This window comes from Plecotus auritus (assembly GCF_963455305.1).
Source record: "Plecotus auritus genome assembly, chromosome: 6".
Classification (NCBI taxonomy): domain Eukaryota; kingdom Metazoa; phylum Chordata; class Mammalia; order Chiroptera; family Vespertilionidae; genus Plecotus; species Plecotus auritus.
In genome coordinates this window covers 79,895,939-79,912,385 of record NC_137773.1, presented here as the reverse complement: position 1 = coordinate 79,912,385, position 16,447 = coordinate 79,895,939, and the positions used below count along the sequence as shown (strand labels likewise).

At 37.5% G+C, this 16,447-nt stretch overlaps 1 protein-coding gene across 2 annotated transcripts in view; it reads right to left on the bottom strand.

Moving 5' to 3' along the window:
* KIF13B (kinesin family member 13B) overlaps positions 1 to 16,447 on the bottom strand; it is a 265,652-nt gene that overhangs the window by 138,939 nt on the left and 110,266 nt on the right. For both annotated transcript variants that reach the window (XM_080674636.1, XM_080674635.1), the window contains exons 11-13: positions 12,860 to 13,072; positions 11,450 to 11,560; positions 6,907 to 7,041 (exon numbers count right to left, since the gene is read on the bottom strand). In XM_080674636.1, the coding sequence (XP_080530762.1) occupies positions 6,907 to 7,041; positions 11,450 to 11,560; positions 12,860 to 13,072 (459 nt within the window). The remainder of the gene's footprint in view (positions 1 to 6,906; positions 7,042 to 11,449; positions 11,561 to 12,859; positions 13,073 to 16,447) is intronic.

Genomic DNA, 16,447 nt, shown 5'->3' with positions numbered 1-16,447 from the left:
TCACATGGGAAATTCTAGCCGGAGTCCTAATTGTGCCTGTGGAATCCTTTTCTGTACTAGGGATAGAGGTGGAGAAACATTTGCATCATGGGGTTGCAAAAAGGGAGAAGAGAGAGCAAGAAATTGAAAACCTGTTTGAAAAATTAATGAAAGAAAACTTCCCTTACCTGGTGAAAGAAATAGATATACAAGTCCAGGAAGTGCAGAGTCCCAAACAAGAGGAACCCAAAGGGCCCCACACCAAGACACATCATAATTAAAATGCCAAGGGTTAAAGACAAAGAGAGAATTTTAAAAGCAGCAAGAGAAAAGCAGTTAGTTGCCTACAAGGGAGCACCCATATGACTGTCAGTTTATTTCTCAACAGAAACTTTGCAGGCCAGATGGGAGTGCTAAGAAATATACAAAGTGATGAAAAGCAAGGAACTGCCCTGACTGGTTTGGCTCAGTGGATAGAGCATCGGTCTGCGGACTGAAGGGTCCCAGGTTCAATTCCAGTCAAGGGCATGTACCTTGGTTGCAGGCACATCCCCAGTGGGGGGTGTGCAGGAGGCAGCTGATCGATGTTTCTCTCTCGTCGATGTTTCTAACTCTCTATCCCTCTCCCTTCCTCTCTGTAAAATATCAATAAAATATATTAAAAAAAAAAAAGAAAAAAAACAAAAGCAAGGAACTACAACCAAGATTACTCTACCCAGCAAAGCTATCATTTAGAATTGAAGGTCAGATAAAGAGCTTAACAGACAAGAAAAAGCTAAAGGAGTTCAGCACCACCAAACCAGTATCACATGAAATGTTAAAGGGTCTTCTTTAAGAAAAAGAAAAAAGAAAAATGAAGAATAAAATGGCAGCAAATACATATCTATCAACAATTGAATCTAAAAATCAAAATAAATGAACAAGGAATCTGAAGAACAAAATAAACAGATGAATAACATAGAACCAGCCCTAGCTGTCTTGGCTCAGAGCATTGGCCTGCAGACTGAAGGATCCCAGGTTGATTCCATGTCAAGGGCACGTACCTTGGTACCAGGTCGGGGAGCATCCCAGAAGCAACCAATAGATGTGTCACTCTCACATTGGTATTTCTATCTCTCCCTCTCCCTTCCAATTTTTTAAAAATCAATGGAAAAAAATATCCTAAGGTGAGGATTAAAAAATAGAACCAGAGGAATGGAAACGTGGAACAGACTGAAGAATCTCAGAGGGAAGGGGAAGGGGAGCGGGAAGAGATTAACCAAAGAACTTATATGCATATATGTATAACCTATGGACACAGACAATAAGGTGGTGAAGGACTGGGGTAAGGCAAGAACCATGTGGAGGGAAGCAATGGGGGTAAAATGGGCTGGGACATCTGTAATAATCTCAACAATAAAGATTTTTTTTTAATTATCAGAGATAAGATATTAACTCAAACGTGTACTTGTCTAGTCCAAATTCTAAAAGAAAAATTATATTTTTCAACAAATATATTGAGCACCTATTTTGAGCTGAGCACTGAGCCACTAGAGCCAAAAAACAGGAGAGGTCCTAATTATAGAGCTTACACTATAAATGACTATTTAAATATCTCATTTAGGGTTATAATCTACCCTAATTTAGATGATGATTTGCCGAAATCTCAAAATTAAGTTCTAAAAGCTCAATTCTGCCAAAGCTTTACTCTTTGATGTTTAAACAAGTTAAACAATAAGCTTTTTGATAAGTTCTTCCTATAGTGCTCTAAACACTGCAATAAAAATACCAGTGAGGAAAAATATTAACTTAGCATAGGTTGGTATAGAAGTTTATCTAGTCAGTAACTAAATTCTGTGAAGGTACAAGGTAATTAAAATAAGATAAAAGTTAACCAGGGTAAGTTTTTAGTCTCTACGTGATATATGAGTATAATGAATGACTCTTTAAAAATACTAGGTTTAGGGAGCATTTGAGATCTTGCTCCTTGGCATATGTTGTCAGTTTGGTTCAAATAAACTCATAAAAATTCAAAAATAAAAATAAAAAATACTAGTTTTAAGGAAAACTTTAGCAAACACAAAATATTGTATTTTTAAATCTCAGAAACAATAAAAAATAGAAATGGCTTTTTAACCATTCTTCATTTAAATTTTATTTCACTGGAGATGATTAGTTAACTATTCTATGAATTTACTGGACCTTGCTTCCTTTATGAATGAACTTCCTATGTGGCTTTTTTGAGACTCTCCCTTTGATCAACTAATGCTAAAGGGTGGGGGAATAAAGAAGGAGAGAGACAGGACATATCCACTAGTGACATATCACAGGGTGGCTTTTCCTATCCTGCAATCAGGGAAAGTAGCATATTAGCATAGCCTATGCCTCAACCTTACCAGTATTCTTAATTTCTGAAGGGAAAAGTAAGCGAATGCCAGGGATAATAAGCAAAAAAGTTTTTGTTACTCTTTACATATCTAAATAATCAAAATTCTTTAGCAGCCCAGTCTGTGTGGCTCAGCCTGTTAAAGAATGGTGATTGAGCATCAACCCACACACCAGGAGGTTGCCAGTTGGATTTAGGGTCAGGGCACATGACTCAATCCCCAGCAGGGGGCATGCAGGAGGTAGCTGATCAATGTTGATGTTTCATTCTCATCCTTGTTTCTCTCTCCCAAATTAATAAAAGCATTTTTTAAAATTCTTTAACAAAGAACTCACTCTTGTTCAACATAACCAAGACTCTGAAGACAGCTTTTCTGGAATGGAGGTAGAAAAGGAAGAAAAGGTACCAGTATCTGCCTGTCTTTTATACTCAAATACTAAAATAGATGAGCCAAACTGCTGCCATCCAAGAACTTCTAACATGCCACAACTTCTTATTCATCTTGGGTTCCTTGAAGCCTGGTACACAGCTCCATAAACACTGAATGGTGGCTGCCCCAGCCATTCTGATCACCTCAATTAGTGATTGGCAAAGATAACAACATGAAGTTTTCTTTCAATGAGAGCTATGCTATGGGGTCAACATGTGCTTTGAAGCTTCTACTAAATCACTGGTACAAATCCTTATCTAGTGTGCATATATATATGCTTCAAATCCTTCAGAATCGCCCTTGCTTTCCCAGCCACTGATAGATGACTTGCGTGTATGGTGTCAGAGGGGTAGTAGGCTTTTGGGGTGATAATTTCATAAATTATATAAATGTCTAATTACTGTTGTACACCTGAAATTAATATAATATTATATGTCAACTGTAATTGAAAATTTTAAAAATTACTTTAAGAAATAGCTGACTTGTGAAAAGAGTAGACCCAGAACTACATAAGCAAAATAGCTCTCCTGAAAGATTTGGTGGATGATTCAGAGGCATGATTGGACTCAATCACACTATGACCCCATTTCTATAATTTAAAAATATGTTATCATTATAAATCCATACACATACATATGGGGATAGACCCAGAGGATACAGATAAAAATACCAACTATTAACTATGAATATCACTGTATATTTGAATTAGGAAGGTAACCACCATCCCCTTCTTTTTCTAATATGTCTTCATAAAGCTTTTTAAGGGTGCGGGGGGCGGGGAGAGTGTATTACTACCATAATGTTTGTAAGGTGAGGGAAGCAGCTCTTCCCTCTAGAACAGTGGTTCTCAACCTTTCTAATGCTGCAACCCTTTAATACAGTTCCTCATGTTGTGGTGACCCCCAGGCATAAAATTATCTTCGTTGCTACTTCATAACTGTAATTTTGCTACTGTTAATGAATCGTAATGTAAATATCTGTGTTTTCCGATGGTCTTAGGCTCTACAGCGACCCACAGGTTGAGAACCGCTAGCGGCGTCGCCTAAGACCATCGGAAAACACAGATATTTACATTACAATTCATAACAGTAGCAAAATTATAGTTATGAAGTAGCAACGAAAATAATTTTATGCTTGGGGGTCACCACAACATGAGGAACTGTATTAAAGGGTCGCGGCATTAGAAAGGTTGAGAACCACTGCTCTAGAAGTTTGGCTCATGCTGGCATGAATCTCCAAGTTGACCTCAGAACTCAGGCAGGTCTCGCTTTGCATGTGATCACAGGACATAAAAATAACTGCAAGGAGATCTTACTAATCAATGGGAAAAGTTGCAATTATCCTATGACCTTTAAAAATTTCTATAGAAACATTAAGAATTCTCTTATTGCTATAATGTATAGAGAAATGAAAAACTAGTGAAACATTTATTTAGGATGCTGCACTGAAATTTAAAGCATTTTATATTTCTTTGTATAAAACTTATCTAGAGTTGTCTGAACACTGCTTGCTGTCTTCTCAACACATAACTTACAATACGGAGTGAGCTTATGGTCCATGGATTGGCAAACTGTCATACTCCTTTCTAAACTTCGATCGTTTTATCCTTTGTGCTTTCAATGCTGCAAAATATCTATGGGAGTTCCTTATCTAAGTGTTGTCTGGCATACTCCCTTGAGACATCTTTATCCTTATCATCACAACCTCTTTCACTATTTATCTCGATGAATTCACCCTCACTATGTTCCATCTAGAATCTCATGAGTGGGGGCAGTGCCAATATTATTTACTAAATCATGGCAACTAGAATTTACCTCACCTCTGCCAGTTCTGGACAGAACAAATAAATGGAAGATACTGTTCTGGAAGAGAACCATACAACTTGGAACTAGAAAGAACATTAGAGGTATTTTAATCCAGTGCCCTCATTTTACAAGTGGAATGCCCAGAGATGTGAAGTCATCTGCCCAGCATCTCAACTGACTTGAGAATTTGAAAGCAAATAAATACAAAATACACAGCCTCCAAATTCCTCCGTCCCACATCACGGTACAGCTTTACTGAAGCAAAAGCTGTTCTTGGACTGAGATCATCCTTTTGAATGTGCTTGGTCATGAATATACTCTTGTCATGGGGTTGGCTTAGACAGGGAAGAAATCCACCCTACCTCAAATCCTGCCAAGACAGGGTTCACCACACAGTCTGAAACAGAGTCCCGGCACCTCCACACAAGGCAGCCAGAAATATTTTGACTACCCTCCAAAAGCCTTTAAATCGTTTCTTTGTTTACTTTTTAGTTAAGGAACAGATATGAATCAGTTTTTTTCTTGGTGTCTGTGTTTGTGTTTTCCAATTTGAAATTCACCACATCAGAAAGAGAAAGAATTTGTAGTTCTGAGAAGTAAAAAGGGCAGAATATTTCAAGTTCCTGTTCTAATATTGCATCTCTCCTAAAGCATGTGAATATCTACAGCTGACATTCTAACAAAATGCTGCCAACACTGTCTAGATTCTAGAAGCACATTAAGTGATGTGATAATACATCATATATTTTTAATTGATCTTTTGAGAGAGAGGAAGGTAGAGGGAGAGAGAGAAACATCGATGTGAGAGCGAAACATCAATTGGCTGCCTCTTGCATGGCCCCCTACAGGGAATTGAGCCTCAATCCGGGCATGTGCCCTGACCAGGAATCAAACCAGCAACCTTTCTATGCATGGGATGATGCCCAACCAAATGAGCCATACTGGCCAGGGCTTAAACATTTTTTTAATCGATTTTCAGAGAGAGAGAAAGTGAGAGAGAGAATACATCATATTTTTTCAGTAGACAAAGATAATATGCATAAGGTACCACAGAGACTATCAAATGTGAAAATGGTATGTAGAATATTTTATATTTGTATAGTGCTTCTGTTTATACAGAGCTTCTATATATACAGTATCATTTAATCCTCACAGGAACTCTGTGAGGTAGCCAGACAGAGAAAACTTCCATTTATAGAGGAAACATCTGCAGTGGATGGCAAAGGACTTGAGATCAGACTTCTATTAAATAGTAATATGGACTAGAAACACAGTGTTGCTCCCACTGCAGCAAAGTACCTGATAACTTCACGATTGTATGTATCAAAGACATGATTTAACCACAGTTATCATACCAGCAATAAAACATGGTATTCAAAATTACACCACGCAGTTATCCCAGGATATCTTTGATAAGAACTGGGAAACTAGCCAATACATCATGAATTCTTTAGTCTCTTTGGAAATGAAACCACACAATTCTATAATTTTAAAGCAGTTTCCAGCTTTACCAGTTCATTATCTTTACTTTCCTAGTCACCTTAGTTATAAAACCACATATATTATGAGGAGGGAAATTTTCCTCCTAATATTTATTGACCTCCTATTAGAATCATATAATCCATTATATAACTCACACTCTGGGCTTGATAAAAACAATTTGGGGTCACTCCTCATGATTTATGTAATCTCAGGATTCATAAATTTGTCTTTTGTCTTCTTCCTGATGTGTCCCACTATTTATAGCTTTCAATGTACATCAGTATTTGTTTTATTACTATTCCACACTCCGACCCTTCCAGTCTCTAAGTGACCTATTCTCTCTTTTTTCATAAGTTGATAATTCAAATATTTAATTTTTCTAAGTCACTGGAAACACAACTTTCATATTAAGTGATCCTATGAATATAACTTTCTTCAAACATTTCCTCTTGTAAGCTAAGGAAGCACTCACACAAAGGCGTGCTTCATATAAACCACAAAAGGTTCAGTCTACTAATGAATCAGTTTTAAGTCATTCCTTAAGCTTTAAAGTTATCTATTTAACTTTCTGGTATAAATCAAATTAAAGAATAATAGCTAAGCTACTTAATTTGTTAGAAATAATATCATTTTTTATATTACAAGGTTGAATTACATCACACAAAAACTAAAAAGGGAAACTATTCCAGAAACCCAAGATTTTTCTACACTTCAGCTTTTTCAAATAAAAACAACTGGCTAATTCATTATTTTGAATAAGCATAGTTCTCCAACTTAAAAAAAAAATGCGGTGAAACACTGTTCTATTTCATGACAGGAAACAGTAGCAAAGCCTATTACTTCACCTTTAAATAGTAAACCAGAAGTTCATTCAAAGCAGGATCAGCATTCAGATTAACAAGGAAACATTTATCATCCCCAACTTTAATTCCAGAAGATTGAAGAGATATTCCAAGACTCTCAAGTTGTTTCTGCCGCTCCTGTAAAGGTATTAGAGAAGTATTAATTCCATAGCTATTGATGCAGTGAGATATAAAGGATTTTATATTAGAGTAATTATTGAATAACCTTAAAGTCAAATATGTTAACTTAGAACATGGCATTATAGATTACGAGGGCCTGATGCACGCATTCGTGCTCCAGTGGGGTCCCTCGGCCTGGTCTGCGCCCTCTCGCAATCCGGGACCCCTCAGGGGATGTTGGAGAGCCAGTTTCAGCCAGATCCCTGCAGGCCAGACCGAGGGACCTCACTGGTGCATGAATCCGTACACCAGGCCTCTAGTATGCATATAAGATCTTTGGTTAATCTTTTCCCACCCTCCCTCCCCCATCCCCTCTGAGATTCTTCAGTCTGTTCCATGTTTCTATGCCCGTACATTGAGCATCTGCCCCCTGGTGGTCATTGCATGTCATAGCTACCGAACGGTCAACCAGTCGCTTAGGCTTTTATATATATATATAGATTGCATTTTTTTCTCTTTCCGAACTATGTAATGTTATTTTACTTTATTAATTAAAACTTTTTCATTTTGAAAAATAAAGCCTTACAAATAACAACCAAGTATACTGAGTTCTCAATTTTCATTCCTGAAAATAACATCTTGAATTTATCTTTCTCACTTAATTCTGTACATATGAGCAAATGTACATTTGTTTTACTCAACTGTGATGTTTCTAAACAGCCAAGTTTTCAACACACTTTCTGCTTGATGCCTCAGTGACTCCCCAGCCAGGATGAAAGCCAAACTCCTTCAGCAAAGTCCACAGGGCCCTTCAATCTGGCCTATTTCATGTACTCCCATCGTCACATCTTGTTACTCCTACTTTCAAAACCTATACTGCAGTTACATGGAACATCTTCCAGGTCCCTGCGAGTGTGGAGAACGCTCTCTTTAGCTTAAGAGACTTTACACCTGTGTCTTCTAGCTGGAGCACACTTGTTCTCAACTGGTAATTGTTTACTTGCCCATTTCTCTATGCGGCATGAATTCCATTTATCCAAGGTGTACTCCTTGCTCAAAGCATAACACACAGCGAGCATTCAAACGTTGGTCTTATAAATTATCAAAATAAAACCTGCATATGCACTCAAGTGCTATTTTCATAAGGATATGAACCTTTCTTTTTCTGTGCCTACTGTCTCTGAATCCTCAAAATATGAATGTATGCATGTGAATGGATACATATGAATCCTGCAGCTGATGCTCTATAATTAAGGTGTATGAATTGGGGCAGAGGAAGGTGTCTTTGGCCATTATAAATAGCAAGCAGTACTGGGTCACAGCCACCAAGGACTTTTGATTCTGGGGAATCAAAACATTCCAAGTCATTTAATTAGGGCCACACAATAAATATGCAGTACAATTAACTCACAGCTTCAGAATCTTGCTGTTTCTAGGGATACCGTCCTAATTTATATGGCCACTGCAACCCAGTCAATACATTTTGCCTAGAAGTATACTATTACAAAAGTAGGGATATTTTGTTTCTGGGTTTTTGAATTAAGTCTCCCTTCCAACAAAAAACACTATGGGGTTCTTTCAGAAGTTCTGATTGATGTAGCATGAGACATTAGAGTTTTCAGCTTTCAGTTCTAAGAACATGGTCCTAAAACGAGGAGAGCAATTCTGACATATCTTGTATAGTCCTTTCTGAGGCAAGGCTCTTTGACATAGGAATTTGGGTAGGTAATTAAAGAATGATCCCAAGAATGAAAAGAAACATACTTGCTGACCCCTGATCATATCCAGGTTTTGATTTCAAGAATAGAAAAAAATAAAAATAAGAGATTGTTTGGTATCACAGATATGTCACTGGGCTTAGAAATTAGTCAACTTGAGTTCTGTTATTGAACACCCACTTGAGAAACAAAAAGTAAGGCCTTTTTTCTTGAGAATCTTACTCACTCATTAGATAATAAAACTGTACACACAAAAATTGAACAACAGTAGAGTACTGCATGACTTCAGGGTCAGAAGGATACAGACAGGTGCCCTGGACTTCGATGGCAGAGATGCGTGGGGCTGGCACACTAGAGAAGCTGCCACAGAGCACAGAGGACTCTGAGAGCCCAGACTAGGTACAGACATGTGGAAAGTCCTTCAAAAATGAAATCTATTTAACTTAGTTTACCCAGATGTTCTCAAAGTTATCTGGCCTTGGACCATTTTTATCGCAGAAGACTTCATTAACAATTTCTGGCTATACTGCCAGAGATACATTTCAGGGAATGTAAGGCAATTTTGGAAGTAGATCAATGATCAACAGATCCAGTGAGAGAGGAGAAGAAAGCTCAGCAGCACTGAAGCCTGGGGACTTGGAAAGATAAGGTATTGGATAAAATCAGGCATAGTCCCCAGAAAGGACATCTGAAAGAGGGAGAGAATAGCTAGGTAAGGAAAGATGCTAAAGATAAAATTCGCTGGCACAGCAATCTCACTTATACCTACCTTCTTTTGTAACAGCAAAGCAATCCAAGCACAAGAGCACTTCAAAGTCAATGTTTTATTTTTGGAGAGCTCAAAGAGGCTCACACAAATTAGTTCCCAACCGAACAATTATCGGAATGATACAGTTTATGAAAAACAAAGAAGTGAAATATGTAATGAGAAATAAAGTTTATCCCTTGGTATATTGTCTTCTCTGTAATTTGAAGAATAGGGTTTAAAATAACCCAATGTGGCCAAAACCGGTTTGGCTCAGTGGATAGAGCGTCGGCCTGTGGACTCAAGGGTCCCGGGTTCGATTCCGGTCAAGGGCATGTACCTTGGTTGCGGTCACATCCCCAGTGGGAGGTGTGCAGGAGGCAGCTGATCGATGTTTCTCTCTCATTGATGTTTCTAGCTCTCTATCCCTCTCCCTTCCTCTCTGTAAAATATCAATAAAATATATTTAAAAAAATAATAAAATAAAATAACCCAGTGTGGTGACATAGATAAAATAAGATTGGCCATATATTGATCTTTAATAAAACTGGTTGATGAGTATATGTGGATTTTTTATACTCTTCTCTTACCAATTTTGAAGTTGACTATAATAAAAAATGTTTTTAAATGGACTTAAATTCTACTTTTCATTACTATAAATATAACATCCCCCTTCATGCTACATAATAGTAGTGTCCTACAACTTCTGATATATATAGATTGGTTCTGGACAGCACATTTAAAGATGTAATCTACTGAGAGGCAAAATAAATGGCAAATTCTATGTACCTGCCAATCCAGGGGACAGCTGAAAACACGAGAGATATTTAAGTTTAGAAAAGGAGGGAAAGAGGCAGAGGTGACTTTAAATATCTGGTCAATAATTGTCTTTCAGCCCTAGCCGGTTTGGCTCGGTGGATAGAGCGTTGGCCTGCAGACTGAAGGGTTCCAGGTTCGATCCCGGTCAAGGGCACATGCCCGGGTTGCAGGCTCAATCCCCAGTTGGGGGTGTGCAGGAGGCAGCTGATCAATGATTCTCTCTCATCATTGATGTTTCTATATCTCTCTCCCTCTTCCTTCCTCTCTGAAATCAATAAAGATATATTTTAAAAAAATAATAATTGTCTTTCAGGGTTGTTGGGAGGATTAAATAAAATACTGTACTTAAAAGTGCTTAGCATAGGCCCCAATACATATGTGAATCCAACCGGCTATTTCATTATTAGTTACTACATAAAATTGGTATACTTTTTCTTTTAGCTTTGGAAGAATAAACTAAGGCCAATGAGCAGAAATAAAAGAATAAAAGATTTCTATTAAATAGCTATATTAGAATTTTCCAATCATGACAAGACTGATTGAAGGGGTACTGAGCTCCAGATTATCATATATGTTTCTAAAACAGAGGCTGAATGAACCATCTAACAGGAAAGCCACAGCATAAGTCTTTTATGACTTAGCTGGACATTTTAGGATTTTCTCCAAATGCTAATGTTTCCACTCTAAGATTTCACAACTCAATATCAAGTTTCTAAAAATGAGAGTCACCTCAGATTTAAGAATTTCATGTTACTTTTACTGAGTTGTCATATGGAAGCAGGAATCTCACAACCTAATATCTACTACTAATAATTTTGTGGTTTGGGCAAATTTCTTTAGGTCTACAAAGCACTTAATAGAATTGGATGTTCAGAGACAGAGGCTACAAAGTAGGTCTTTATTAAAAACTTTTTTATGACCCTAAAAAATTATTTCTTACATGATGAACAATTAATTGTAATCATGTCTTTTTTTATCCTTCAAATAAACTTTGTAAAGTATAAACTCTTGGCGCTAGATTCTTAATAATGGTGCTAGATTTTCCATCCTCAAAGCAAGAAAACTAAAATAGAATCAGAAACACCCTCTGAGATTCCTGGCACAAACTGCTGTGAGGTTTCTCTCTAAATCAGGGAACACGAACCTGAGCGATCTCCTCAGTTGTCCTTAATTTCTCCTCCCAGGTCACAGTCATTTCCTGGATTAGCTTCTCTGATTCTTCCAGCCGTTCTTTTAGCTCTGGAGACTTCATTGCCTATAAGCAAAATGTTTATTTCATGAAATGTCTGTACGATGTGCTAAAAAAATGATTAGCTAAATCCAGAAACCAGAAGTAACCATCTGTCTCCTCTCAGCTCTGCGGCTCCCTGAGGTCTCTGATCTACCTGAGACTTAAGTGACTGCCACTGATGCACAGCAGCCCAACTGTGTGGGTCCCACAAACAAATCCAGTCATCAGGACAGGTTTGAAAGGAAGACAACTTTGTCCTTTTCCTCCAATGTTTAATGAGATAGTTCAAGCTATCAAGGGCTTATTTTTTAAATCCCCATCAGCCGTACATCTAAAGTCATACGTGATTCATTCTAGTCTTTACTGATGACTTCAGGTATTTATCCAAGTACGCACAAACTAAATTTGTACGTGTAGCAAACTAGATGGTGTTATTAATATCAAGAACAGACACAAAATTTCAAAGAATCTTGATGAACTTTAAGATTATTCCTTAAACATGGGATAAAATTCAACAGGCAAAATTATGATCAAGATAATTGTTTTGACCATGTATTTTACCAATTTACTACCAGAAAACAGGCTATGACAAAGAAGAAAACTATGGTCCCGCCCCAGGAAAGAGTCCCACAGTGCTGGCAAATTGTGGGAACAGAAAGGCTAGAGGAGGAATCATGATTCTGATATTTTATTCCTCTTTTGACAAAAGGCTGAGCATTCAGTTGTAGTTGAGAATTGTGTAGGTTTCAAAGTCAGTTATGGAACATAAATACCACACGTTATAGAATGTTCAAAGAATACTGGAAATAGAGTACCACTAAACAGATGGATACTGCTGGTATAAAATATACTTTCTACAAAAAAATTTAACCCACGACATGGCAAAAGTAGCTTATTAAGGTATGAAAGATCTCCTTAAGATTTCCATTCTGACTTCAAGCAGTGAACAAATGATAAACACAAATCTGTTTGTTTCTTCTTCCAATTAGTTTATGCCCATTCTCCACCATTTTCTGCACTAAAATTTAATTAAATGCATTTTAAGTGTCTTTCTTATTCTCCCTTATTCTATTACACATCTTCTCTCTTGTCTGCTGCCTATACTATAGAATGAAACATTATCTCAATTCCTTTTATTCTTTCTTCCCATTAAATCTTTTAACACCTGTAAAAATTCTCTAAATGGCAATTATGACAATCTGTCTGTCTTCCTTTATTTATTACTCATCTCAAATCTCTCTTCCTATAAGAAATTTAAAGGGGAAGAAAATTCAAGTTTAGCTTTACTAGACCCATAAGGCATCATTCAGCTGTGCCTTATACCTCTGCTTTGGTTAACTGCTCTCGGAGTTTTTCTACTTCTTCTCTTAGATCTCGGATGATTCGTGCATTAGGATCCTCATTCACCACAGCGTGGTTCACGATGTGCTTGGCGCGATCTGCATACCGCAGAGTTGAAAGGGTTTCATCATAGTTATCAGCTGCTGGACTCACAGTAGCTACCATGGCTGTCTTACTGTTGCCCCCAAGACTGTCCTAGAGAAGGAGAAATTAAGTAGCATTTTAAAGTTGGTAGAGAACATCATATTAGGAAGTAGAAGTCAGAAATGGTGAAATAATATCCCAAGGTCAAACACGTATTTAAGGACCAAGTCAGAACTAAAATACAGTACGCTGACTCCCTGTCCCATGATCTTTCTTTTCTGCTAAGTTACTTTTCTGCAAAAAGGAATTTTGGTTTTTGAGAATGGGCAGAGAAATACAATAAAGTCTACCTATATTTTAGTTTAATAAGAATTAATTTTAAGACAATTTGTTCTCTTTTAACAGACATGATGCTGTAAGTCAGCCGATTACTCAGAATAAAAAAGAATGATTTTTTTTTTTAATATATTTTATTGATTTTTTACAGAGAGGAAGAGAGAGGGATAGAAAGTTAGAAACATCGATGAGAGAGAGACATCGATCAGCTGCCTCCTGCACGCCCCCTACTGGGGATGTGCCCGCAACCCAGGTACATGCCCTTGACCGGAATTGAACCTGGGACCCTTCAGTCCGCAGGCCGACGCTCTATCCACTGAGCCAAACCGGTTAGGGCAAGAATGATTTCTTAAATGCCTACAAAATCTTCCTTAGAGGAACCGAACAATTGTGATACTGTTATCTGATCAAAGAGTGATTACCTACAATCCAAGGCCTTGTACTTGGAATCTCTGAGAAGCCTAAATAATGGCCCAGAAAGTGTTGCTGATCAATCACCTTGTACATTTTTTAAAATGATAATTATACAAAAAGGTACAATTACAGTCTTATTAAACAAAAGATACATTGAAGGTATTTCATTTTACTCCCTTTGATACCACTTCTAAAACTACTATAATAGATTTTATGTTCTACACAACCACTTCAACAGGCCAGGCGACAAGGGTGCCGAACAAAAGGTACTCACCCTCATCATACTGAAACTGAAAAGTATAGCCAGAGGGAGTCTGAATAGGCTCCAACAAATTCAAAATACCACTTTCACTTGAGAATCTTAAAAATAACTAAATATAACTGAATTACTAAACTAGCCTTGGGAAATCATGTCCACCCCCACTCCGCTTCACCACAAATGGCTGTGGCAGGCAGCCTCTAAAATGCTTTCCACCTCCTTGTAGTAATTAATACCTTCCCTTGAGTGTGGACAGAACTTGTTTATTTGCATCTAAGAAATAGAATACAGCAGAAGTGATGGCATGTCATTTCTGATTATAAGAATATTGTAGCTTCTATCATGGGTGTTTTCTCTCACCACTGCCATGAGGTGAGGTGGTCCTTTGAAGGGACCATAGGAATGAGTTTGGAAATAACTATTTAGGTGAGCATATGCGACCCCCGTTAAGCCTTGTGGTAACTGCAACCCCAGACACTCTGATTGCAGCCACATGACAGATGCCAGCCAGACCACTTAGTTAGGCCACACCAGGAATCCTGATCCACAGAAACTGTGAGATAACAGATGATTGTTGTTTCCACCTAATAAGGTCTAGAGGTAATATGTCATATAGCAATAGATAAGTACTCATACTCTAATATACAATCCCAGGATGAGAAGAATTACCCAAGATAATAAATTCAATACCCTCTTTCAGTAACAGAATATCGCTGAATATAGTCTCAAGATTAGAGAAAACACTCAAACAGGCCAATAATAAGGAATTCATTAGATTATAAGAAAGCCAACATTACTTTGGGGCAGCATTAAATGACATAAAATTCTTACTTTAGAAGATACAAAGTTTTTCCAATATCAATGTGTCTAAAATGTGTTCGAGCATCTGTGATCTATACAATCTGTGTGCATAGACTTTATTTTGTCCTCAGCATTGGTGAATTGGATTACTAGTCTCCCCATTCTACCAATGAAAAATCAGAGGTTTGTTCTGACAAAGAAGGTTAAATACTCTGCCTAAAGATCCAGAACTAGTAAATTGAACAATATTCTAATACAACTGTATTCTGCCTTCAAGTCCAATATGATTTGACCTGAGGAGTAAGTAAGGGGACCTGACACCTTCCCAAATTATTGTGTCCTAGAGCCAGAAACAAAATTATTCCCTAGTGTCCATAACAGTTCAATTTAATCACAGACAGTATGTCTGCTTATTCGTCCATTACTGAAAATTTGGTTTTACACAGAAAACATAGCTAAGATCATTATATCTAGTTAGGAAATACATTGATGCATGGGAAAGGAAGGAAAAAAAAGTCATCTGGGCTTTAGGAAGCAAGGGCAATTTCTGTGAAGCCTGTATGAGTGTGTGCTTCACTATTCACTTCAAGATGCTGATCTCACATTGCTGGTGCCCAGCTCTGGAACGTTCAGAAAAATGTCAAGAAGAATCCCATGCACATTAATGAAATTCCAATGCCATATATAAAGATCACAGGAATTACATCTCAGATGGCAATTCAGCTCACTGGCAGCACCATGGTGGGGTGCTGCCCTTCAAGAACCCCGGCATTGTTAGCCCACATGAACAGCAAATACTGCTGGGAAAAAGGGGATGTGTAACAATAAGTGGCAAAGGAGAAAGCATGCACATTGTGCTTCAATTTGTGCTGAGAAAAGGAAACCTGGCAAACAACAAATCCTTGATATTTTAAAAGCTCTTATGCATGAGCAACAATATGCTTATATTCAAAAATGGCCTCAGGCCATTAGCAAAAAGGAAATGGCAACAAAAGACCTGGCACTCTTTCAAGGAGAAATTATGAAACTTCTTGTTTACTCTTTAATTGCTTAATTAGGCAAATCAGCTGAGCTTTGTTTCGAATGTAGCAACTGCAAATTAAATGGACCTAGGAGAGAAATTTAATTTTGGAAGTCAGAATTGTTTAAAGCTGAAAGAACTCTGTGAAGTCATTTAATGAAATTATTCCATTTTACAGAAGAGAAATTGAGACCCAGAAAGAATGATGACTAACCAAAGGTCATAATACTAATTCAGAGCAGAATTGAAATTATTCATTCATTCAACTCTTCATGGAGTTTACCATCTAGAGGGCGATGCTGGTGAGCAAATACTACAGGATAAGAACTAAAGTAGGGATAAATACAGTATGGTCTGGGAAAACAGAGAAAGAGCAGAAAGCCCAATCTTGAAAGGTTAGGGAAGATTCCAAAGAAAGTGATATTTGAGACCTCAAGATGAGTAAGCATCACTGGGGCAAAGGGGAAGGAGAGCAGTGTAGGAAACTGAAAAGAGGAGGAAGAATGTTCCAGAGTCAGAGCAAAGTCCTAGAAGTCACTTAGCTAGAATTGATAATATCAAGAGCAAAAGATGAACAATGAGAAGTAGGGAGTGGACAGATTATAAAGGGCCTAGTAAGTCACAAGTCATTAGAGAATTTGGACTTTATTGTAAG